Consider the following 26,547-nt stretch of genomic DNA (forward strand, 5'->3'; position numbering starts at 1 on the left):
GTGGTAAAGGCTAAAGTATACCCTGGACTCTGTATTGATTGCGGTCTTATTAGCTTGGTCTTAAGTATTTCAATACTTTCCCAGAAATGGTTGCGTTGAAAAAATGTCATCTTTAATTCCAAACGTAACATTCCATCGGTTGCTTTGCATCTATTACCTTTTTAATATAGGCACTTTTCAAATAGACGACAAAAGCAAATTCAATTCTGAATCAAATTGCTCAATTATAAGCTGTGTCGCCTAATGAAAAACATTGGACTGAGAAAAGTAAAGAAAGGATTTAATATCAAATATAATAAAATGGGTAATCTTTAACCGATCAGAAACTTTAGAACGTTTGGCCCCACCACCATGATGATTATGGAATAAAATAAAGCCACTAACAACAGATTTCCTCACAGCTACGATACCGAAGTGCGGCGGCTGCCACGAGCTGATCTTGGACCGATTCATCCTGAAGGTGCTGGAGCGAACGTGGCACGCCAAGTGTCTCCAGTGCAGCGAGTGCCACGGTCAACTCAACGATAAATGCTTCGCCCGCAACGGTCAACTTTTCTGCAAGGAGGACTTTTTCAAGTAAGTAAATTTCTCTAATGCCAGCTGGAGTGGCTGGAGGGGCTGAAGGGGGTGTTCTAGTTGAAGCGTCGCCGGTTTAATGAAAATCTCCCCTTGCCCCATTGCCAATGTTTGGGTCTAACAGACGGTACGGTACAAAGTGTTCCGCTTGTGATATGGGCATACCGCCAACCCAGGTGGTGCGCCGGGCCCAGGACAACGTCTATCATCTGCAGTGCTTCCTGTGCGCGATGTGCTCCCGCACTCTCAACACGGGCGACGAGTTCTATCTGATGGAGGACCGCAAGCTCATCTGCAAGCGCGACTACGAGGAGGCCAAGGCAAAGGGTGCGTTTCGTGAGAGATCCTTGGCAGAATTCTGGTTCAATGGCTAGACTTGATTCTTGGTTAATTGCAGGTCTCTACTTGGATGGCTCGCTGGACGGCGATCAGCCGAACAAGCGTCCGCGAACCACAATCACCGCCAAGCAGCTGGAGACCCTGAAGACCGCCTACAACAATAGCCCCAAGCCCGCCCGACACGTTCGGGAGCAGCTTTCACAGGACACTGGCCTAGATATGCGGGTGGTCCAGGTCTGGTTCCAAAACAGGTGTGTGTCTTTCGGTCAGACACTCTAACGTGGCCAAAGTAACGACACTAACATTGCTGGCAACTTGCTTACAACATTGCAGGCGGGCCAAGGAGAAACGACTGAAAAAGGATGCGGGACGCACCCGATGGAGTCAGTACTTCCGCTCCATGAAGGGGAACTGTTCGCCACGCACTGACAAATTCCTCGACAAGGATGAACTGAAGGTCGATTATGACAGCTTCAGTCATCATGGTAAGTTTGAGCTATGTCTGGTACCTCAAGAGATAATTACACATATCTTTGGCCGTATCCCCGGAACAGATCTAAGCAACGACAGCTACAGCACCGTCAATTTGGGCCTGGATGAAGGCGCCTCACCGCACAGCATTCGCGGCTCCTACATGCATGGCAGCTCTAGTCCGTCTCAGTACCCGCCGAGCAGTCGCTCGCCGCCGCCAGTTGGCCAGAGCCATACCTTTGGATCGTACCCAGACAATATTGTGTACACCAATATAGGTGAGTTGAGTGGCTCCTGTGTTTTCACAGAGATCTTAAATCCACAATCTGTTCTTCGACTCCCGCTACAGATCATGCGACGGGCTCTACTCTGCACGCCAGCAAGTCACATCACCGCCTGCACAGTAGCAACAATGTTTCGGACCTGAGCAACGACTCAAGCCCCGAAGAGGGCTATCCTGACTTTCCGCCGAGCCCCGATTCCTGGCTTGGCGACTCGGCAAGTACCAACAACACCAGCAACAACAACAACAACAACAGCAATAACAACGGTGGCAGCGGCAGTGGTGGAGCCAGTGCGAATGTCAGCAATGTCACCACGGCAAACCCCGGCACGCCAAGCGTACATTACTGATACTCAAATCTGCTTTTGCGTTATTTTGAGATGCAGTCTCGCAGTCTTATTCTCTCTGCCCAGCAACAACAACAGAAGCTTTAGCAGCGCCATGTTGAAAGCTCTGAGTAACAGCGACAGCGAAGCTAAGTTGTTAACGGGAATAAGTCAGGAGATGTGGCAACGCGGCGGATCTAAAACTGTAGATTTCAAGTTAATGCCATTTGGGTGCGTCTCGTCTCCATTATAACCAATTCGTGATTAGCGAAAAAATCCTCATCAAAATCAACTAGTTCAAAAATTAGCAAAAACAAAAAACATCTCTCAACTTTTTGGGTACGCAGGATCTACAGAGGCCATCTTTTGATGGGGTGCGAGTCGCGCCCACATGGCATTACCCTTAAAGCCTTATTTGTGTTTAGATAAACAAAAACCCTTACACAATTTGCTCAAAATAATTTATTTCCTTTACTTGGTCATCTACGTCGGTGGATTGAAAACAGATTACGTATTTGTACCTACTTTAAAGCTTAATTGATTGCATCACTTCCTGGAACAGCCGCTCTATCATTTACCATTGAAACCCTTCCCTGATATTTTACTGTAAATAATGTATATTTGTGTATAGTGAATGAACTCTAAAACTGAATTTTAAATTAAATTAAGTCTGTATAGCGTCAAACAAATGCGGGGTAGTAGAGCAAAATATGCATGCATACATATGCTAGGCTCGAGCCCAAAACAAGTTATTTATTGCTTTATATAGGAATACAACCAAATTGCATAGGAGAAATATCAATTACGAAAACGTGATGTCGTATTTATATCTAATGAAAACCCAAAAACCAAAAATATTTAAACAGCATAGAAATGTCAGTAAGGAAGCAACTAAGTAAAAAAATGATAAAATGAATGCGATGAAATAAATTACTATTTGACACATAAGAATAAAAGACAACAAATTTGTTAACACCGAGTTTAATTAAAATTGGGCGAACAGTCTGCTCGGATTTTAAAATTCAAACTTTAGCGGTGAACCGATAATCAAGCGGCCGATAGACAAAAGCTCGCCACCATGTAACTAAGTAAGTAAGTGGCGCGACGGCTACTAGCTGAACTAAAACGCGTTAAAATATTATAGCACATGTTAATGATATGTAGAAATGCAATTTCCTTGCATATTTTTGGGTGTACATGCAGATATAAAATGCCATGTTAACAAAGTGGTTAACATCAGTTAACTTGGTTGTTCTCTGTTAAAACCTATGCTAAACCGTAACATTAGCCTGTTAACCTGATCTGCTCGAGTAGTTATTATTTTAATTATTTCGTTATAATAACGTTATGATAATAATACTAATATAAATGAAATCAAGGAGGTGAGGTTCCTGGTCCTGAAGATGATCGGAGTTAATTAACGATTGAGCTAATGAAGCACTATGAGAGTAAAGTTACATCCAGATAACTCTAAATAAATATAGAGTGTTGAGTTGAGCCAAAATATTGTTCTAGGTCTAAGCCTGAGTTCAAGAGGCGCCTCTGTTTTAAGCTATGCACACAATAAATATTACCTATTTAATTTAATAATGGGCATAAGCCAATAAAACTTTGGCAGTTTACATTTACTGACAGCTTAGCTAGTTAATGGCCACATAAAAACGTCAAAAAGTGTCGCATAACGGTACGTACTAAAATTGCAGAGGTTTTTTTTGCACATACATACATACATACATATGTACATACAAATGTACATACACATATGTATGTTTGTATATATGTGTTGAAATCTATCAAATTATATGTATCGATAGTTCTTATCCATCCTTATCCCTACATTATCATCTCACGGACTCAAGTCGTTGTCTTCGAGCCGCCGACAAGTGCATTACAAATATCCGCAATAAACATGTAGTATTACTTTAAACCTAACAACGAGCAGCGTATTTATTAACAACAATATGTATGCTTGTACATACATACATATATATTTATATATAAATTGAATGTATTTGCATTGTATCCATATATGTGGGTAGCTCTCTTTGTTTGATGATGGTTTAACAGTTTAGGCTCAATTATGCAATTCATACCGAGTAGAAGACTATGGTTAGTTGATTGTCAAATTTTGTTGGACAATTTTCATAGACCCGGCTAGGCAAAACCAAAAGAAGTACTACAGGGAATAGCGATTAGGAAAGTGAAATTATTTATAATAAATATGCGCTGCGCTAAGTGCCGTAAAAACGCAACGAAAGTAAAGCTTGACCATTAATTATTTACTAACAAAAAAAGAGGAAATTCAACATAAAATGACAAAGCCATTTAGCAGTCAAGCATACGTTTGTACTACTGGCACATTCTCGTACAATACAATACATACATTGTACATACATATGCGCACATACGTCCAAACATAAAACAATTTAATGTGCGTTTGTCGCGCTCGTTTTCCTGCTTAAAAAACTGGAACCGGAGCGGGCTGAAGTTTGGTCAGTGAAAGGCAGCGAGCTTATCAAACCCCACTGATCACATCACATCCAACATCCACATATTACAATTGCCTAAAAAATAATAAAACCAAAAACGTACGTCAAACTCACCTAAATAATAACACAACACATCATGTTTCAACGACAGTAAGAAAGGTTAGGAAGAAACTTCCTTCTGGGTATTAAAAGGAATCGAAAAATGTCCCTTTGCCAATTGGAGTAAAAATTCCAATTCTAGTTAGATAATTTATACTTTTTTATGGTGCACATTGATCATGCTTCCACTGCTATTTTTTGTATAGCATCCAGAAAAGATATACCCAAAATGTGTCAAACTTAAAACTGCAAAGCGCCAACAAATGCAGCAGAACAGAATAAAAAACACATTGAAATTACAACCTGAAAATGAGACCATACAATCAGTTAATAACCGCAGACAGACGACCGACGAGTGGAGCAGCGGCCATATGAAGGTACATATGTACATATGTATGGGCATACATGTGTGCATATGTATGTATGCATGCATGTACCTAACTTATATCGTATTTAGTTTTCATTTAGTCAGATCGCTTCGCTTCACCTGAACGGTTATAAACGGAAAAAAGTTGTGGGCCATAACTGCAAATAGTGCTTAATATCGGCATAATAGTGTTTCCAAGTTTTATAATGATTAAAGTGTTATTTTTAGTTCTCATGGTTTTCCTAATCTTGGCTGGCGTTCGAACGGAATCCGGGGAGTTTGGTAGGATTAAAAATAGATCCGAAAATTATTCATGTCCTACTTAGAAAAAGTCCCGGCTCTATCTGTCTTCGTTCAGTATTCAGTATATTTAGTATGCTCAGCATTCTTCTCTGCTGTAGTACTTCCCAAATTATCCCAACAGATTCGTTTAAAAATAAATAAATACAAATTCGAGACTACCTTGTCGAAAATCTGTTTGCCAAGCTACTTCTCAACAGATGGCGCTGAAAATCGCGACCAAATGTCCTCGCTTTACATCCCAAAAAATATCCCATGAAGAGAATTTTTTTAAAAAGGGTATAAAATAGGATTCCAAGCCAAGTTACTTGTCAATAGATGGCGCTGAATATCATTCGAAAATAAATAGGAAAGTCGCCCCAAGTCCACTCCAATTCGAACTAATATGTTCTGATTGTTCCCACTTTCAGAGCAACTTTTGATCCCCGCACAGTATGCACAACCCAAAGCGAGCAAAGCGCAACCAGGAAATGAGACGACCGGACACTCGTTATTCGCTCGCTCATACTACCAAGAGAACAGCCAGTCCGTGTGTTCAGTGGGAACGGAATGCACGCCGCTGCACGACTGTACGGCCCTGATCTACGAGGTGGCGAGGAGCTGTTATTACGGCGATAAGTCGCTATACTGTGGCGGTGCCGCCGAGGAGATGCCGTACGTCTGCTGTCCGAGCAGTCCCCTGGAAAAGAACCAGGTGTGTGGCAAGTCTCTGGTGCAGGGACACTTTTACAAGGGACTGGGCTCGTATCCGTTCGTGGCGCGCATTGGATTCAAGCGTAAGTGGCAGTGGCAGTGGCATGAGCGGATGTGGCACTGTGACACCTGGTCTGATGATACGAGTAGCTAAGATGTGGGCTCATTTCAGATGTTAATACGGGAGCCTTTGCCTATCCATGTGCTGGAGCTGTCATCGCGCGTCGTGTCATCCTGACGGCCGCCCACTGTGCGTTGGCCAAGGCCGATGGGCATCGACTGTAAGTGGGTCACAGAGTCCAGTGGCAACAGGATGGACTCGTACTTATCGGACTTAATCGACTTTCACTCGGCCCTTGCAGGTCGTCAGTGCGCGTGGGTGAGTACGACACCTCCAGCGATCCGGACTGCGCCAACACCGGATTCTGCGCTCCACGCTCCGTGAATCATGCCATCAGCCATGTGATCGTCCACCCAGACTACAAGCAAGGTAGCTACCATCATGACATTGCTCTCCTGGTACTCAAAACGCCGCTCAACTACTCGGGTAAGTGCCAATGAGAGGTATAGCGATAAAGTATATGGAGTGGGGTGGGGTGGGGTCCCAGGTGTGGTTCCGCATGGCAGTGTCAACGTTAATTAAAAATCGTTTTGTTCTGTCATCCCTACATCTACATCCACATCCACATCCATTCGCTCCAAGTTCACAAATGTCGACCACGCTCCATCCCATCTCCATCTGGGTCGCATGTCGCTAATTTAAGGTTGAGACCCCGTTGCCATCCCATCCCATCCCACCATTCGTAGCACAGTCCGGTAGGGAGAGGGGACTGGACTGGGCTGCTGTTGATCGCTTAATTGGGCGGCGTTGGGCTTTGGTGCGTGCTTGCTGGTGCAGCTAATGACTTGAGCGCGACCAGGCCAATGGATATGGATCCGCTTTGATTCTCAGCTTTTAGTTTCGGCTCAATGGCTACGAACTTTGGATTCAAGATCCTGGATAGCTATACGTAAAGGGTTTGCAGAAACTGGAAGGGGAACTTAAGCTCAAGCCAGTAACTTTTTTATGTGGATACAATGCAACATTAAATTTGTTAAACGTAAATAAAACCACGTACATCAGACCGCGATCTTTTTCTGCAACAACGCATCAGCATCACTACATCACATTAAGAATTCGATCCGTTGAGTTATTAACTTAACTTTTGTTTGATACTTTTAAATTGTTGGTTGTCGACCGAAAGATTGGCATCAACCGAAACGTAATGATGGACCCTTCGGAGAGCTTGAACTGAATTTTGAAGCGAAAAACTTTATTGCCGTCACTCCGAAAATATCACAACCAGAGTCATTACAGACACTGGGCTGGAAGATCCGAAGATCCGAAATCGATTGGCTAATTAAAATGTGGCCACGTCGTAAGCAACACCATCTGCGGGCCGAATTGGGCGTCACCCAGATTGCTGGCCAACTTGTTTGTGGTTATCCTTATTGCTTTATAATGTCCATTAAGAGAACGTGAGCCGAACGCGAGATTAATCACTGGGTCATGTCATGCAACAATGTTGCTACAGCAGCCGCAGCCGCAGCCGCACTTAAGATTAATAGCAACCCTCCATCCCATTTATATGTATTGTCGGTAGTGGCCACACAGCCGATCTGTCTGCAAAAGACACGCGTCAACCTGGTGGTGGGGAAGCGGGCGACCATCGCTGGATGGGGCAAGATTTCCACGGCGAGCATTCGCCAGGCTGAGATGGCACATCTGGATGTGCCGCTGACCAGCTGGGACCTCTGTCTGCGCAACTACGGCTCCACTGGCGCGCTTGAGTCTCCCAATTCGATTGAGGGGCAATGGATGTGCGCAGGTGGCGAGGGCAAGGATGTTTGCCAGGGCTTTGGCGGAGCGCCCCTGTTTATCCAAGAGAACGGCATCTTCTCACAGGTAAAAGTGCTGGCCTTTATTAGAATTTGCAGGCTAACAATCCCTTCCACAGATAGGAATCATGTCCTTCGGCTCTGACAATTGCGGCGGACTGCGTATACCGAGTGTCTATACGTCAGTAGCTCATTTCGCCGAGTGGATACACGACAACACGCCGCCGGAATAAGCTTCTTTCCCATGGAGCTTTGCTAAGCTAAAGCTAAGGCCGTAATCCCATTATAATATTATGCCAGATGTAAATGGTGAATTTTGGTTTATAAACTATAAAACAAATGATATACATAACTAAACAAATCTTAATTGCGAAAGGAAAAAATAGATGTCTTAATGATGCATTGATATGAATATGACACCATTACCAGTGCAATTGAGCTTGTGCCCTTTTTATACCCGTACTCAAAAAAGAGTTAAGGGGTATATTAGATTTGTGGTAAAAGTGGATGTGTGTAACGCAGAGAAGGAAAATTTTCCGACCCCATAAAGTATATATATTCTTGATCAGCATCAATAGCCGAGTCGATATAGCCATGTCTGTCTGTCCGTCCGTCCGTCCGTCCCTGTCCGTCTGTCCGTCTCGATGAGCGCCTGGTCCGTCTGATGTGGACCCCTCTGATCAAATTCGCCCCGTCCCCACAAAGCGCCTGGCAGCCACAATTTTAAAGAGACTAAAACGATCATAATTATAGCCAGAATGCAAAAATTAAAAGAACGAAACGCAATTATTTTCTTGTTAAGACTGAGCTAGGCAATGTTCCAAATATTGGTTTTAACACTAACATGTGGTATCACACTGCACGTACAAGATTTTTGTAGAATTTTAGTATTAAAAAAAAAAATTATTTTATTTTTTTCGCTACCTGTTATTTCCATAACATATACAATGTATCCCACATCAAAAGGACGTAAAATGTACATGTAGCATTTAGATTCCACATATCCTTTAAGGTTTGCTCGCGCACTGAACGCGGCAGAGTGTGCGAGCGAGATGGAAAATGAGTTGTTGTCGTTGGCTGGAGGGGGCAGGGGAGGAACTTAAAATTAATTTCGTCATTCTGGCTATAATTATGATCCGATCTGATTCAGATTCAGCAGTCTGGATAGATTATAGCCAGAATGAGTTTTTAGTTTTCAGTTGCTTTAAAAATGTGCCTGCCACTTTTGGGCGGAAGGGGGCGGGGCGAAATTTCGACAAACCGAGCAGTGGGATATCACATGAGTCTGGAAACCAAATTTGGTTGCCTATCTAGCTCGCACAGCGCTCATGAGAGCAGACAGACATAGCTATATCGACTCGGCTATTGATGCTGATCAAGAATATATATACTTTATGGAGTCGGAAACGTTTCCTTCTCTGCGTTACACACATCCACTTTTACCACAAATCTAATATACCCCTTAACTCTTTTTTGAGTACGGGTATAAAAATTGGTCAGGACAAAAACAAGTGAATTCATCTTAACAGCTGTGGCAGCCCGATTTGGTTATCGATACAAAGAGTAAAGTTACAAAAGTGGATTTCAGAACGCCATGAAATGCAAATGAATGTGAAAATTTGAGCCTGCCTGAATAACTACTCGAGCAGATCAGGTTAACAGGCTAATGTTACGGTTTAGCATAGGTTTTAACAGAGAACAACCAAGTTAACTGATGTTAACCACTTTGTTAACATGGCATTTTATATCTGCATGTACACCCAAAAATATGCAAGGAAATTGCATTTCTACATATCATTAACATGTGCTATAATATTTTAACGCGTTTTAGTTCAGCTAGTAGCCGTCGCGCCACTTACTTACTTAGTTACATGGTGGCGAGCTTTTGTCTATCGGCCGCTTGATTATCGGTTCACCGCTAAAGTTTGAATTTTAAAATCCGAGCAGACTGTTCGCCCAATTTTAATTAAACTCGGTGTTAACAAATTTGTTGTCTTTTATTCTTATGTGTCAAATAGTAATTTATTTCATCGCATTCATTTTATCATTTTTTTACTTAGTTGCTTCCTTACTGACATTTCTATGCTGTTTAAATATTTTTGGTTTTTGGGTTTTCATTAGATATAAATACGACATCACGTTTTCGTAATTGATATTTCTCCTATGCAATTTGGTTGTATTCCTATATAAAGCAATAAATAACTTGTTTTGGGCTCGAGCCTAGCATATGTATGCATGCATATTTTGCTCTACTACCCCGCATTTGTTTGACGCTATACAGACTTAATTTAATTTAAAATTCAGTTTTAGAGTTCATTCACTATACACAAATATACATTATTTACAGTAAAATATCAGGGAAGGGTTTCAATGGTAAATGATAGAGCGGCTGTTCCAGGAAGTGATGCAATCAATTAAGCTTTAAAGTAGGTACAAATACGTAATCTGTTTTCAATCCACCGACGTAGATGACCAAGTAAAGGAAATAAATTATTTTGAGCAAATTGTGTAAGGGTTTTTGTTTATCTAAACACAAATAAGGCTTTAAGGGTAATGCCATGTGGGCGCGACTCGCACCCCATCAAAAGATGGCCTCTGTAGATCCTGCGTACCCAAAAAGTTGAGAGATGTTTTTTGTTTTTGCTAATTTTTGAACTAGTTGATTTTGATGAGGATTTTTTCGCTAATCACGAATTGGTTATAATGGAGACGAGACGCACCCAAATGGCATTAACTTGAAATCTACAGTTTTAGATCCGCCGCGTTGCCACATCTCCTGACTTATTCCCGTTAACAACTTAGCTTCGCTGTCGCTGTTACTCAGAGCTTTCAACATGGCGCTGCTAAAGCTTCTGTTGTTGTTGCTGGGCAGAGAGAATAAGACTGCGAGACTGCATCTCAAAATAACGCAAAAGCAGATTTGAGTATCAGTAATGTACGCTTGGCGTGCCGGGGTTTGCCGTGGTGACATTGCTGACATTCGCACTGGCTCCACCACTGCCGCTGCCACCGTTGTTATTGCTGTTGTTGTTGTTGTTGTTGCTGGTGTTGTTGGTACTTGCCGAGTCGCCAAGCCAGGAATCGGGGCTCGGCGGAAAGTCAGGATAGCCCTGTTCGGGGCTTGAGTCGTTGCTCAGGTCCGAAACATTGTTGCTACTGTGCAGGCGGTGATGTGACTTGCTGGCGTGCAGAGTAGAGCCCGTCGCATGATCTGTAGCGGGAGTCGAAGAACAGATTGTGGATTTAAGATCTCTGTGAAAACACAGGAGCCACTCAACTCACCTATATTGGTGTACACAATATTGTCTGGGTACGATCCAAAGGTATGGCTCTGGCCAACTGGCGGCGGCGAGCGACTGCTCGGCGGGTACTGAGACGGACTAGAGCTGCCATGCATGTAGGAGCCGCGAATGCTGTGCGGTGAGGCGCCTTCATCCAGGCCCAAATTGACGGTGCTGTAGCTGTCGTTGCTTAGATCTGTTCCGGGGATACGGCCAAAGATATGTGTAATTATCTCTTGAGGTACCAGACATAGCTCAAACTTACCATGATGACTGAAGCTGTCATAATCGACCTTCAGTTCATCCTTGTCGAGGAATTTGTCAGTGCGTGGCGAACAGTTCCCCTTCATGGAGCGGAAGTACTGACTCCATCGGGTGCGTCCCGCATCCTTTTTCAGTCGTTTCTCCTTGGCCCGCCTGCAATGTTGTAAGCAAGTTGCCAGCAATGTTAGTGTCGTTACTTTGGCCACGTTAGAGTGTCTGACCGAAAGACACACACCTGTTTTGGAACCAGACCTGGACCACCCGCATATCTAGGCCAGTGTCCTGTGACAGCTGCTCCCGAACGTGTCGGGCGGGCTTGGGGCTATTGTTGTAGGCGGTCTTCAGGGTCTCCAGCTGCTTGGCGGTGATTGTGGTTCGCGGACGCTTGTTCGGCTGATCGCCGTCCAGCGAGCCATCCAAGTAGAGACCTGCAATTAACCAAGAATCAAGTCTAGCCATTGAACCAGAATTCTGCCAAGGATCTCTTACGAAACGCACCCTTTGCCTTGGCCTCCTCGTAGTCGCGCTTGCAGATGAGCTTGCGGTCCTCCATCAGATAGAACTCGTCGCCCGTGTTGAGAGTGCGGGAGCACATCGCGCACAGGAAGCACTGCAGATGATAGACGTTGTCCTGGGCCCGGCGCACCACCTGGGTTGGCGGTATGCCCATATCACAAGCGGAACACTTTGTACCGTACCGTCTGTTAGACCCAAACATTGGCAATGGGGCAAGGGGAGATTTTCATTAAACCGGCGACGCTTCAACTAGAACACCCCCTTCAGCCCCTCCAGCCACTCCAGCTGGCATTAGAGAAATTTACTTACTTGAAAAAGTCCTCCTTGCAGAAAAGTTGACCGTTGCGGGCGAAGCATTTATCGTTGAGTTGACCGTGGCACTCGCTGCACTGGAGACACTTGGCGTGCCACGTTCGCTCCAGCACCTTCAGGATGAATCGGTCCAAGATCAGCTCGTGGCAGCCGCCGCACTTCGGTATCGTAGCTGTGAGGAAATCTGTTGTTAGTGGCTTTCGTTTATTCCATAATCATCATGGTGGTGGGGCCAAACGTTCTAAAGTTTCTGATCGGTTAAAGATTACCCATTTTATTATATTTGATATTAAATCCTTTCTTTACTTTTCTCAGTCCAATGTTTTTCATTAGGCGACACAGCTTATAATTGAGCAATTTGATTCAGAATTGAATTTGCTTTTGTCGTCTATTTGAAAAGTGCCTATATTAAAAAGGTAATAGATGCAAAGCAACCGATGGAATGTTACGTTTGGAATTAAAGATGACATTTTTTCAACGCAACCATTTCTGGGAAAGTATTGAAATACTTAAGACCAAGCTTATAAGACCGCAATCAATACAGAGTCCAGGGTATACTTTAGCCTTTACCACACTCCTCCAATAAGATAATGGGTATGGAAAATATTTCCAATTTCTAGGACATACATAAATCTTAAATTGTATCCAAGAAAGCCAACCTTCAACATTATTTTGAAATCTACGAGAATCTATGCGTATACATACATATATATGTATGTTTGTATGTTTGTACGATGTGCAGTGTGGATTGAGCTACCCAAAAACAAATAGGTATATAACAACATATAACAACATGTATTAGCAATATATTGGGAGGGAAGTGAAGGTATGGATCTCCGTAAGCGCATAAACTTTCACCATGTCGTATAAAATTATTGTACGAGTAAATGCTGAGCTTGCTAAGCTGCGTTTCCTTCTAGGCGTGCTCTTTCGATCAGAGATATCTTTTGAGTATCGTCAGATCCATTGCTTTTATCCATTCAACTTACACAGTAAGAACTCTGGCAATTGACTCAAATTAATCGGCGGTACGCGATCATCACATTTGCCATTGGACAGAAAGTCACTTTTGAACATCATTAGCTTCAGAAGTTCCATGCTGTTTAGGGGGAAGTCTGGGCGTTCCTCCTTCTATTTTCTCTGGTTTCTATGAAGTTATTCTTCGATTTATTTCCTTCATCCACACTTTCACTATCGCAGGCACAGCCACATATTATTTTCGGTGATTCTTCTACATTTCGCGCTTCCGACGGCGATGCAAAAGTTGAGGGGTATAAGTACATATACTCGTATCCACAGGCCGTTCCTCGGAGTTTCGGCTTTCGGTTTTCGGTTTTTGTTATTTTTATTTTTTATTGTTTGGTGTTTCGTGTACCGTTAACCGTTATCACAGTCTTTTACAGTTGGCTCTGCGATGCACGAATTGCGACGCGAGCAACATATCTCCTTGTGGCAAGTGCGGCAGGCAACGTCGACGCTTGGAAAGTAACTGACGACGAAACACTCAGAAAAAGAGACAGAAACGGGGCTGCTGCTGACATAATCACAGCCAGAACAGAACCCAACCCAACCCAACCCTTAGGAATCGGACTCTTGTGCCACTGTTGGCCCGCCACTGTGTGCTCTTTGGTTTCTGTTGCTTTTGTAATATCTCGCTTGTGCCAGTTTTCCAGCTTTCCCGTTTTCCAGCCTTTTATGGCCTTTTATGTTGCCTCTTTTTCTGCCCCAAACAATTGAGTTTGGGTTGGTCGCCCAACGGGGCGGCGGGGAAATTGCATTGTAACACTTTGCCATTCCATTCCATTCCATTCAATTCCAAATTTCTGTGTGTGCTTGTGATAGTGTTTGTGTTTGTGTGAGTGAGTTTTTCTTTTCAGTTTTTATGCACGTATATTTGTGCCTGGGATTGGTTGTTTTGTGTGCGTCGACGTCGTGACCGCCGTCGCTTGCAGTTTTCGGGGAGTGGTCTCAAAAAGCTCTTTTCAGCTTGGCTTTTTCACCCTCCCCCTCCCACGATGGGCCTGTCCCTCTCTCTCTGTCTCTCTCGCTTTCTCTCTCAGTTCCTGTTTCGCTCTGGCGTCCCTTTTTGAGTGCGCTGGCGAATTCGGATGTGTGTTCTAATAATAAATACATACATACATATGTACATACATATGTATGTACTATATCTTCGCTATGCAACGCTGCAGTTGCCATTCTCCTTTTTATTTCACTTCTTCTTCGTCCCTATATCTCAGTTTTGCGTGCATTTGGCTGCCATTGCTTATTGTTGCTGTTGCACTGTTGCTCTGTTTGTTGTTGCCTTGCGCAGTGTCATTGTTTCGTAACTGTACGGCTAAAAACCTGACCTTAAAGGCGTTAAATTGTTGACTCCAACTGACTGCTCGACCGGCTGATCGAGGGGCCAGAGCGACGTCTGCGCACAGAAACTTATTTCAATTCCAGCCGACAAATCTCTCCGCTTTCTACTGGCAGCTCCCTCCTAGTTCTCTCTCCGTCCTGTAAAAGCCAAACTGTGGGTTCCCACAGAGACCTACACCTACGCTTACACCTACACCTGTCCACATGTACGAGGCACAAACGCACGCATTCGCGCATTCAAACATCGAACTCGACAATTGGACTTTGGCCGCCTTAAAGGAACTTCTTTTAATTTGACTTGACAGAAATTTAAAGGTATTTTCCTGTTTTCGCGACATAACTTCTATACTTCTATACCAATACATACCACAGATTACTCCCAATGAACACCTTTTAATACCCTAGCAAATATCTGCTCATGGAACCATCGTGTACCTAAAGTCAGAAATGTTTTTCTTACAAATATTTAAACGTTTTTATGTTAAACTCCGTTCTTTTTTTCTTTAATTTTGTTGTTTACTTCATTGAGTTTTTGTGTCGCGTTCTCTTCATCACTTGTGAGCGTATTTTTTATTTTATTATTTATTTTTATTTATTTTTTATTTGAAGTAAATACACACATCCTGACTTTAGAATATTTGTTCAATTAAATTGATATAATTTGCCGTTGCAAACCTCATTTGAGGAGTTCCACCAAAATTAAATGGCAAATGTCAAAAAACACTTTTCGGTATATTGTACATAGTTTACAACTAATTTAGCCCATTTCCTTACAATTTCATTAGCTTTCTAGTGAAAACCTGCTAAAACCGGTTTGGTATTTTCATACTCCCGTTTTCCATTAATACACTGATAGAAGAAAGGGATAGTAAAAATAACTACAATCATATTTGAATTTAAAATGCCATTTTTAAATACAAACATAGTAAAATTTAATAGAATTCACTTTGATTCAAATATAAATGTATTAAAAATTCTTTTTTAATACGGTAATATTTAATCTAAATACAAAACACTTCAAAATAACTATAACATATTAAATTTGTAGTTTAATATGTTTCATATTTAAATTGAATATTATTAAAACTTGATTTCAAAATTTTTCTTTTAAAATCCAAAGGAAAAACTTTTTATTTTAAATATTCCATATTAAATGAAATCAAATATTTTTTGTATTTATTTTAACTATGTTTATATTATTTTTGTATGTCCCTCGAATTCCCAACTGGTTCGCGCTGCTGCAGCCTTGAATACAAAGTAAAATTATCTCTGCGCAGGGGCATAATCACAACCAATACAGTTCTACTCATGTTGCGATTATTTCTAGTTGAAAACTTTAACCAATTCACACCATTAGGACTTGAAATGTAATTTGCGTACGCAAAATAATAACCAATTAGTTAAAAATGAATATAAATATAAATATGAAACATATTATATTTAAATATTAAACATATTAAATTTAAATATGAAGCATATAATTAACATTATTAACATTAAATATGAAACATATTAAATTTGAATATAAAACATATTAAATTTAAATATGAAACATATTAAATTTAAATATGAAAATATGAAATTTAAATATGAAACATATTAAATTTAAATATGAAATATATTAAATTTAAATATTTCTATATTAATATCAAAATTTAAGTAAAAAATATTTAATTTTAATACAACCACTCTTGGATGAAAATCAATGGCATAAGTATTAAAATCTAAGTGAAAATATTAAAATTTCAGGGCTTTTTTCTATCGGTGTAGTATTTCCTATAAGAATAATGATTCTTGATAAAACTTATCCCACAAAGCCTCTCTCTAACATATTGAGCTATCTGAAAAAAAACGGCAGAAAATTGGCCCAATCTTTGCTAGCGGTATATGTACATATTTTTGAACACTGGTCTTATTCTCCCTCAACACATATACATATTTATGTACACGCATACTTATGTACTTATATTAAAATGAATCCATTCGTATGCTGCGACACCCGTTAAATGGGATGCTGTATAAATATGTATGCTAGTGACAGAAAAAATCAGTTAAATCGAATTAAAAAAATTAGAATTCAACAAATAAAACAAATTAAACTTGTAGAGATTCTTTAGAATGGTTTTAGGTATGCAAAATAGTTTAAAGGAGAAGCAACGTTGTGAGTCGCTTCTGTGGGCGCGACTCTACTTTTACACCCGTATTCAGTCAGTATACTGTACCGTACCGTACTTTAAAAATATTTATATTTTTTACTTTTTTTTGCTACATCTGTCATCTACATATACAATGCAGATACTACATCTTAAATAAAGATTATATATCTGCAATGTAGATTATACTTCTTCTCCGCGAAAACTCCCGCACTGCTCAGGGCAGAGAGTCGCGGGGTAAGCAACTGAAAATTAATTTCTTCATTCTGACTAATAATAATGATCCAATCTGTACCAGATTCGGCAATCTAATAGATATGGTCATTCTCTGCGTTACGATACTGCGTTACGATACTGCGTTTTCCTTGTATTATTAAAATTGTGGCTGCCACAGATTTTCGTCCTTTGTGGGGTGCGAAGGGGGAGGGGCGAAATTTTGGAATACACTTGTAACTTGTCTGGAAACCAAATTTGGTTGCTCTAGCTCTTATAGTCTCTGAGATCTAGGCGACAAACAAGACGGACAGACGGACAGACGGACAGCCGGACGACAGACAGGGCTATATCGACTCAGATATTGATGCTGATCAAGAATATATATACTTTATGGGGTCGGAAACGTTTCCTTCTCTGCGTTGCACACATCCACTTTTCCACAAATACCATATACCCCTTAACTCTTCGAGTACGGCTATAAATATATATTGTTCAGTCTGTCTGCATGTACAATGTACAAATGTCGAAGACATATATATGGTATATACGATATACCAATCGTATCGATCGCTATCCGACTTTAAACCTAAGGCGGATACAATTATGAGAAAACTCTGTAGTCTACTTCTCGGGGTATTTTTAACGAATTTAATCGACAGAAACATTGAAATTCGTGCATGCAAAATCATTATCGTCGCTATCCGCAGAAACGATGGAAAAAGGATAGACCCGAAAAGAGAAATTGTTGAATGGCTACCGTAGGTAAAATGGCGGATTCGCAATCGAAGGCAAATTGAGCGATACGATACGCACACAGGCACAACTACACGCGACCGAAAGCACATTTGTGTACACACATACACACATACATACATACATTAATATTTATATGGGAAAGTGCTTTTATGTGTACGTGTGTGTCGGGTCGGGGAGCATTATCTGCCCAGCAGGACAATGGGACATCGCTGGGGGTGAATGGGGCTTAAGTATTCTGGCAACTGGCAGAGCGCAGTCAAAGCTGGAATTACGTTTTGTAGATTCAAAAACCGACCATTCTTACGTAACCATGCCACCATGCTCTGGATAAGGGGAGATACTCGTATCAAGTATACAGAGACAGAGTGTTCAAAAATTCATATGGCCAAAAACGTGGAACGTTTGTGCGACCGGAGTCGACGCACGCACAGTCCACTGTCCATAGTCCGAGTTTGTGGCATAACCGGAACCGAAACACGAAATACTCATCCACTATAAGGCAGGAGCAGCAGCCGCAGCAGCAGCAGGACCCAGGAGTGGGATGGTGCGCGGCACCACCCACACACTTTCCACGACAACAGCAACAGCAAAAGCAACAGCCATGAAGGTGATGCTTTGGGGGTTGCAGACACGCCCTGCAAAATGGCTCGCCTGCAGCAGAAGCAGCAACCTCCGATGCTCCCTGTCCTGGCCGTGTGCCTTTCCTTGCCGCTGGTCCAAAGTCCTCGTGTCAAATCCACTTGGGCCTTAGCCTGTCGTGCCGCGTTGGCGCTCCGACTTGAAAGCGTTGCCACTGGTCCACTCTGCGCTGCTGCTTTTAAGCTTACACTTTCATATTGTTCGCTTTTTTACATTTCTTCTTCGTTTCTTATTTCTTTATTTGGTTCTTATACCCTTTCTCAGGGCATTTTATGCTGAACAAAAAGTTTGCCACGAGAAGAAAGCATTGCCTACCCTTTGTTTGGTTTTAAATATATTCTTATTAATAATATAATTAATTAATAATAATAACATTAATAATTAATATAAGAGTGTCTTCCAATCCCTTTCTTAAATTCATCAATGATCAAAACAGGTATCTATTTCTCCATTTAAAATTAATTCTATGCAGCCTCATAAATTCAGTTGGCTTCTCCTAATATGTTCCAATATCTCTTATCCTTACTCTCGCCTACTTTATAGTGTTCTTGAGAATATAATTAGCTTCCCCTGATCGATTCTTGGCTACAATTTATTTTGGTCATTGCTGACATCTGCTTGGATCGCTTTATAGTAATTAGATTGACAACTTAATTGAGCTCCCTCCGCGGCAGTCAGAACCACCAAGCTGCAGCAGGACAACCCAAGCAGAAAATGACCATAATCAACGCATACTGAGCGGGTGTATGTCCACGTCCACGTCCACATGGCTCCACCTACACCTATTCCATTAGAGCCCGCGCATAGTAAAACAAAAGACCCATTTAGATAAACAGTCCGCCGCTCGAAGTCCGCATCATAATAGAAGTGGAAGGAAGAGCGGGTCGGGCTGAGGTTGGGCACTATTTATATGCCCCAGAAGCCAATTCTACATAGTATATGCCCTTCCATCAGCCCGCAAAGTGACCAACTAAAAGTTATTACGCAACGCCCGATGCACTCCGAAAGGGGTAAAAACAGGCGAACAGGACCAGAAGCGGTAGATAGCGTCCAGGCTGGACGAGCCCCGTACACGGACCTCACCTCACCGAAGTCGTAGAGCAAAATGCGCGATAAAATATTGAAAGCACTCCAAAAGCATTAATAAAACGTCATCTTGCCGTGGGTTGGGTAAGTGGGCACACGTGAACTTTACACCTCCGCCATGGCCCGGCACGGCCCGGCTGGAGCCAAACCATACCATAACCATACTAGGACAGAATAGACCCGGCCCTTCCATTCCCTGCCAGCTGTGCCCTCATCGCGTGCGTGCCAGTCGTTTGGCCGTGGCGCACGCATCCATTAGGATTCAAATTGTTCGCCGTCGACGGACGCCTTTTTCATGCGCTGCCTTTTTGACTTGAACTTTTTACTTCACGTTTTTAAATACTCTGCTCTGGGAGTGTTTCCCAAGTTACGGACCACACGAATTTTTCTTTCGATGCAGTCAGCCTGTCAGTCAGTGTAGTCAGTTTAATCTTCGATTGCGATCTTGTGGAATTTCAGAGTATGGTTTACTTTGTTCTAAAACCGGCCTTATAGCGAGTTACGATCGAACTCCAAGTAAATAAACAATTACGCATCATGAGCTACATGAGTTTCCTATAGGGTATGCACCCCTCGGTGCTTTTCCCAGGTGAATCTGCCTCTTGCCCTGGGACTGTGGCCGACTGTGGCCATTGCACGCGCCGTCACTTTGCATGCGGAAAGAGCTGTGCCATCTGCGCCAGCCAACGTTGGATGGGCCTGGGCCTGGGCCAGGGCCTGGGCCAGCACGAACGAGGCCGCATATTATCTAATTAGGAGCCACTTGAAGATCAAAATTATTGTACAAAACAAAAAGTTTCGCCATTTGAGGGCAACCAAATACAAAAAATTGACACTCGTTTTCGGTTGGTGTTGTTCTGGGGAGGGGATGAGAGTGGGGGAGGGTCTGCCTGAGGTTTCTGTAGTGACGAGTGGGGGTTGACTGTTTTCTACAGATGGGTTTAAGGATACAAACTGAACAAATACTTAAAAAATTTCCATTTTTATGGGGTAAGTTGGAAAATTGTCTGGAAAGGAAACCATATTTAGCTGGGAGCTGTGCATTTTATTATGTGATATTAATTTGCTCAAAGAGAAAAGCATTTGAGGCGATTTAAATAGCTAAAGTTTGGATATATAGCAAGTAATAGAGAAACATTATCCTGGTTATGTTTTCTGGCCAGAAGATTCGAGTTAAAATCAATTTGCCTGGGGAGGCTTTTCCTTTTGCTTCTAAGGAAAGAGCGAAAGAAAGAAAGAACTATTTATCATACGGCTGTAACGGTGTCCAGGACAAAGGAGAAGGTCTCGCCCGCCTGGAAACGCCCCGCTTTAGCCGCTCTGCTGCTCGGCAGCGCATCTGTTCCAAAGCATTTATCAAAATGTCAATGCAGCACTTAACCAAATCCATTAAGTAACTTCGCTTTAGCCTCCGCTTCGCACTCCCTCAGTCAGTCAGTCAGTCAGTCAGTCATCCAGTCAGTTTGTCATTCATCTATTCATTGGCCATAAAAAGCGCGCAAAGGCAAGGCTGCCCGACCATTGTGTCCTGCCACCCACCCCACCCTACCCGCTTTGGCAGCGGGTAAATGCGTCCATTTAGCGGCAAACAAGCGACAGATCCGCTTGTAATCCTTTAAGTGTATGCAGCGCCAGCCATGGATACGGATATACGGATATACGGATGTGGCTGTAGCTGTGGCAGGGGCTGGGGCGGGCCAGAGGGCGGGGCACACGCACAGACTCTGGTGACAGCAAGTGCAATAATTTGTTTGCAGTTTTCCCCGTTAAGTGCTCTATTTTGCACAAATGGAAACATCACCAGCAGCGCGACCATGGAAGGAAAACGTTCTTGTTCAAGGGTGTTGCCGGTTTCCCACTCCACTCCACTCCACTCCCTTCCCACTCTCACTCCTACTCCTCTTACTGTGGTAGCTGTTGTTGTTGCTGCTGCTGCTGCTGTTGATGCTGCTGTTGCTGTTGCTGTTGCCCAAACGAAATCAATTCGACAAAGTTAAATAAAGACGGAACTAAGGGTGGCGGCCCATGGACTCTCTGCGAAGTTGCCTCGGAGTCTGTGCTGCCTCATTGACAAAGTCAAGTCCTCAATGCGACGGAACAGGCTGCAAGGGGTGCGCACAGTGGGCAGAATCACGACAACACTTTTCCATAATATTTCAGAGTGTTAATTGCAGAGGGTTAAACAATTGATTCAATGGAAGTGAGATTATTTAGTATTATTTTGCAATAATCAGCAATTTTCTATTCACCTGAATATTGAAACGTACATATATCGACTTTCGGTAATAGATAAGGGGGACAGATTTCTTATTTCGAAGGCAATACAAATAGGAATGCCCAATCGAGACCACTCTAATTTCCACCTTTATCAGTTTCCTTATGGGATCGAAATTATCGAACCACAATTTGGCCGCATTGCTGACAACTGTGCAGTCGCTCCAGGACATACAAATAAGAAAGGAATATGCTGGGGACTGAGCTCTCGCTTATGACAAAATCCCGCTGTTTGTTTTCAGAGACCAGGCCTGAGCCGCAATCCACAATTTACCAATACCAAAATATTCATTGCCGCGCTCTATTTAAGGACACCACCCCGAGTCGCAGCGTGCTATCGGGGGTTATTCCTGCCACGCACTGATGACACACGAGCATTGTCGATATAGTGCGGCACAGGGCCAGGGACGGGGCCAGGGCCGGGGCGGCCTGGCGTGTTCCCCATTGTGTCTGCGCGGGTATTCTAAGGGTACTTTGCTCTACATACCGTTAATGTTAATGCTTTTAATGTAATAAAAACATTTGCAGCGTTTAAGGGGCGTATTGGGGGTGGGGTGGAGGGTCGAGAGTTTGCTCCCTGCGCCTTTAGAGGACATGTTTCGGGCTTGTTCCTCGGTGGTTCACTTGTTGCTGTCCTGTCAATGCTGTTCTGTTTCGCTCATTTATGTCGCCTGCCACAGCAACGACGGGCATGCACCTCCACCTACCTACCTACCTAGTCGCCCCCTTACGATTCGAAGGGGCTCCTATGCCCCCTGACCTCATGAATAATCCGCTTCCCGTCGGTGTCGGTGTCGGTGACGGTGGGCGCACCCTCCAGAGAGGTAAACTGGTTTCCTGGGCACTCCCCGCTTTCGGTCGGGCGAAGACAGACAGCCCAGTTTATTGTTTATTGTGAAACTAAAATGGGTAAGCCGTACAGGACTGCGAGCCCAGGGCCCTTAGCCTTTTGCACTCCTCCTCCTACCCTCCAAGGGTGTACAATTTTGGTGAAAACAAAAACTTGCTACTTTTTATGGCGAAGCTTTTTGCTACAATATGTTGCTGATTATGCCGCTGGGATTAAGTGTCAGTCGGCCGGGGCCGTCTACGTCTACCCAACTGCATAATGACCTTAATCAATTTCCGTGCAACCCCCGTGCGAGGCAGAGCAGATCAGATCAGAGAAGCGTTTTCAGCAGCTCTCCAACTGTTGAATGCGTCTGTCCCTGTCCCTGTCCGGGCCGGGCCGGGCCGGGACTGGTAGGAAACACTTATGTAACTCCTCGGCTGGCTGGTTGAGCATGGAGTGGAATGGGATGCCGGGAAGTCAGCTTAGCCATCGATATATTGAAGTACGGCAAACACAGCAATAAAAAAAGACTTCAGACTCTGTGTAACCAGAGATGAGCAAAGAGAGGCACGAGGGAGGAGCCAAGCGAGCAAGCCTCGACTCGCTAAGTGGACTCATCGTCCATGCCACGCGACCCGGTGTCGTCTCAGTCCCGAACCACCCCTCTGCCAGTGGATGGTAATCGTAGTCATATGGAAATTCTAGCCGCGTGGAAACTCCGTAAAACGCGTGTGGCTTAGGCGCTTCTTAAGTTTCCGTTCAATTGCAGGGCTAACTTTTCAGATAGAGTAGGAGGCCAAGGGAGGAACCGAAGGTGCGAGCCACGCACTCGCACTCGCACTTGACTTGTTGGCTGTTAGCCACGTTAAAAACGCCTCACTTGTGCGGCACACGTGCCTGCATTAAGGGTTCAACAGTTACGTAACCCAACTCGATACATTGCCTGTGCAGGTCTCCTCCACGCCTCCACTCCTCCTCGCCTCCACAGTTAAGCCGTGTTCACACGAACCGAACGAACTTCCATCCATCCAGCCGTGCCCGAGTGCGTGCGCTTCCCTTCCCCCACGCTGTCTTAACCAGATAACTGCCCATCTCCAACGACGTCGACGAGGTTCATTTCCATTAACCGGCAAGAGGCGTTTAAGTTAATAGCAATGGCCTCCCGCTCCCGTTCCCGTCCCCCTTCCCCCTCCCCATCTCTATCCCCGAGCTCCCCTTCATTAGCGCGTGGCTCAACCGACGCCGTGTTGCACTTTGGCTTTGCCACTTTTAGTGTTTCATAATTAAAAATGTTGCCGGTGTCGTGTGGTCGCAGTCCTCTCCAGTTACCAGCTACCATTTACCAGCTTCGAGCTACCAGCTCATGCAATATTAAGTCCTGGGGAAAACAGAAACCCCAAACACAGACACAGACAGAGACACCGGCACGGACGCGGACACACGCCCAAACCCAAGGCTGAGGCAAACGTATACCCATCTGCAGCTGGGCCATTTTGTCGCCTGTTTTGTCGCCATTTGCCTCTTACGCCAAGGTGAAAGTCTTTTTGGGCTTTTAATGCGTTTGCTTTTAATTCCGGCCGTGAGCACTTACGGCCTTGCCCCCTCAACCTCCAGCTCCACCTCCAGCTCCACCTCCACCTCAACCTGCCCCACAACCTCTAAGCATTCAAAGTAAGTGGCAACAAAGCGTTGCGACATGTTTTCCTCCGGCCCGGCTTTCAGCATGTTTCTTTTTTATTATGCCTATTATAATTGCATTCCTCTCATTCCCATTTCGTCCTCCCGGCTCTTCTGATTAAGCCTTTGTGTGGACGCCCCTTATTAGAGGGGAAAGGCTCTATGGCGAGGGTTTACGTGTACTCTGCCTTTCTTCGGTGCTTATGCAATTTCTTAATTGTGGTTCTCTTTTGCATGCATTTCTTTGTGAAGTTCGGCGTTGATCGTTTGGAGGCGCATTTATACATTCTTTTGGATTTTGATATTTTCGCTGACCCACACACAGGTCATCTTTTACTCTCAACGAGCACTAGGCGTTACGGGCCTATATTTAAAAACAAACAAAATTTGTTCATTAATGTGTAGCACGCATTCCAATAGCCGCCAAATTGTGGTTCAGCGTTTACAAATAGCTTTGGAGAATCTTTAAATACTTTACACATTTCGCTTGAGTTGAATACATATTGTAATAATTACTAGAACTGCTTTCAGTCTTAGCCTTAAGGCCGAAGCAAACCCATTCCCTCCAATGTTGTACCACTGAGGGGGATTAGATTAGCCCGACTTTCGGTTAAGTTGGCTCGTTCATTGCAATGCCAAGCAACAGTCCCCAACTACTCGTAACTAGTCCAGTAATAGACTCAAGCCTGGCACCAGCACCTCATCGAGAACGGAACTAACAAAAACAGACAAAAGCCATTTCCCCAGCCAAAAAAAGGCACCCAGAAATTTCTCGGTTAAACCAAAAATTAACTGTCAAATATGTTGGTTCAACAATTTGAGCACAAAAACTGCGAGCGGCAGCTTGTCAGGACAATTGGAACGAAAATGGCGAGATGAGGAGTAGAGACGGGATGGGGTGAGGTGGGGCCGAGGGGGCAAGTCAGGGTGGGTGGCAGGGGCCGTGCAACACAATAACTTTTCAATTTCAAGCGTACATTCCAGCTGACGGCCATTAAACAATGGGATCCAGTTCCAGTCGCCACACATTTCGCCATTTTCAGTGTGTTTTTTTTTTTCCGTTTTTGTTTCGTTTTGTCTCGTTTTATATATTCTTTTGTTTGTTTTTTTGTTGCAAAAAGCATTTCGCTCGCTTGTTGTACAAACAAAAAAGGCGCGCTTTCGTCCGTCGGCAGCCATTGAAGCGTCGAGTCCGAGCTGCAGGCTGACCGACCGAGCGACCGAGCGGTCGAGCGACCACCGGCACCCTTGACCGGAGCTATAAAGCGGGACACAAACAAAAAACCCCAGAAAAAGAGGGTGGCGAGCCAATGTGTGAGCATACTCCGTATCATAGACGACAACGACAACGACGACGACGCCATGCCAAGCCCATGTCCGATATCTTTAGGTTGGACATGAGCTGGGGGCGAGATGGGCGCAAGCTTAGAAAAGAACAGAAACGAACTGAAAAGAAAAGAAAAGCAGCTAAAGACCTGGCGAGGGACCCTACCTCGCATTTTCAATTTTGAGTGCTTCCTGGCCGGGCCGGGGCCATCATCAATCGGAGTGGGACCGGCCCGGCCCGGCCCGGCCCGTTGAGCCGCCTTTATGGTTATGGACAACGTTTTCTTTCCCTCTTCCTCCTCTGATTCATCTAGTGTATTGTGTGGCACAACTGCAACTTCATCAAAAGGGGCCATGCCAGGACTTGGGCATACCATGGAACCAGACCAGTCGGTGTTAGGGCCAAACCCAGAACCATCAGCCAGCTGCCAGCTGCCAGCAGCCAGAATCAGCCGAACAACACACACAAAAAATGTAGAAATGGCTGAAGAAAAAGGTTTATTGCGGTCTCTATAAAAATACACACTTGGGGTGATTTCCTCCTTTGAAGCTGCCACCAAACGTCCCCCGTGTGGGTGTACGGGTGTACGGAATGGTGTACGGTTGTACGTCTGCTATAGCGACTTCGTTTCGGTGGTGCCCATTTTATTTGCCTGCTTCGAGAGCAGCTCCACTCTTCTCCTCTCCTCTCCTATCCTCTCCACTCCTCTCTTTTTCTTTTCTCTGCGCTCCATCCTCTGATGGCCTGCCATTATCTTGGTCTTTTGTGTGCGTTTGATGAAGCCAAGATGGCGCAGAAAATGGTTGAAAGCGTTCAGTGGGGGTGGACTCGATGGGGCGCCGGGGCCAGGGGAGCTACGGGTATTTCCGTTTGCCTATTGTTGAATTATCAGCCACAAAAATGGACGTCGCCGTATTTATAAAAGGACCAAAAAGGGATACTATGTGCGGGTGTGTCAGTGTGCGGGGCTGTGTGTTGATGGGGAGCTATGGCATAAATCCAAAGACATGGATTGGAGGTAATTGGGGAGGC

General features: G+C 43.9%; 3 protein-coding genes across 7 annotated transcripts in view; 2 read left to right on the forward strand and 1 right to left on the reverse strand.

The window, feature by feature from the left end:
• Window positions 1-201: 201 nt before the first annotated feature.
• On the forward strand, window positions 202-2,948 carry LOC111074579 (LIM/homeobox protein Lhx3). Its single transcript, XM_022367401.2, has 7 exons — window positions 202-304; window positions 402-576; window positions 692-903; window positions 974-1,166; window positions 1,249-1,400; window positions 1,470-1,664; window positions 1,736-2,948. Exons 1-7 carry the CDS (start codon window positions 244-246, stop codon window positions 2,017-2,019), a joined length of 1,272 nt encoding a protein of 423 aa, XP_022223093.2. The 5' UTR covers window positions 202-243; the 3' UTR covers window positions 2,020-2,948.
• Window positions 2,949-5,065: 2,117 nt separating this feature from the next.
• Window positions 5,066-8,182, forward strand: LOC111074605 (chymotrypsin-like protease CTRL-1). Of its 2 annotated transcripts, XM_022367446.2 has the most exons (6): window positions 5,066-5,232; window positions 5,661-6,026; window positions 6,116-6,224; window positions 6,306-6,490; window positions 7,587-7,888; window positions 7,941-8,182. In XM_022367446.2, exons 1-6 carry the CDS (start codon window positions 5,157-5,159, stop codon window positions 8,052-8,054), a joined length of 1,152 nt encoding a protein of 383 aa, XP_022223138.1. In that variant the 5' UTR covers window positions 5,066-5,156; the 3' UTR covers window positions 8,055-8,182. The 2 variants fall into 2 exon arrangements, with proteins under 2 accessions (XP_022223138.1, XP_022223139.2); XM_022367447.2 differs by lacking the exons at window positions 7,587-7,888; window positions 7,941-8,182 and adding an exon at window positions 6,751-7,002.
• Window positions 8,183-9,819: 1,637 nt separating this feature from the next.
• Window positions 9,820-26,547, reverse strand: part of LOC121404886 (LIM/homeobox protein Lhx4) — a 28,683-nt gene continuing 11,955 nt past the window's right edge. The window contains exons 1-7 of one of the 4 annotated variants that reach the window (XM_041595282.1): window positions 13,184-13,661; window positions 12,192-12,366; window positions 11,865-12,076; window positions 11,602-11,794; window positions 11,368-11,519; window positions 11,104-11,298; window positions 9,820-11,032 (exon numbers count right to left, since the gene is read on the reverse strand). In XM_041595282.1, the coding sequence (XP_041451216.1) occupies window positions 10,749-11,032; window positions 11,104-11,298; window positions 11,368-11,519; window positions 11,602-11,794; window positions 11,865-12,076; window positions 12,192-12,366; window positions 13,184-13,292 (1,320 nt within the window). In that variant the 5' untranslated portion in view covers window positions 13,293-13,661 and the 3' untranslated portion in view covers window positions 9,820-10,748. Of the gene's footprint in view, window positions 11,033-11,103; window positions 11,299-11,367; window positions 11,520-11,601; window positions 11,795-11,864; window positions 12,077-12,191; window positions 12,367-12,463; window positions 12,560-13,183; window positions 13,662-26,547 lie in introns of those variants that run through there. The other 3 variants (XM_041595283.1, XM_041595284.1, XM_041595281.1) reach the window with 3 other exon arrangements.

The sequence above is a fragment of the Drosophila obscura genome, unplaced genomic scaffold (assembly GCF_018151105.1).
Source record: "Drosophila obscura isolate BZ-5 IFL unplaced genomic scaffold, ASM1815110v1 contig_46, whole genome shotgun sequence".
NCBI classification, from domain to species: domain Eukaryota; kingdom Metazoa; phylum Arthropoda; class Insecta; order Diptera; family Drosophilidae; genus Drosophila; species Drosophila obscura.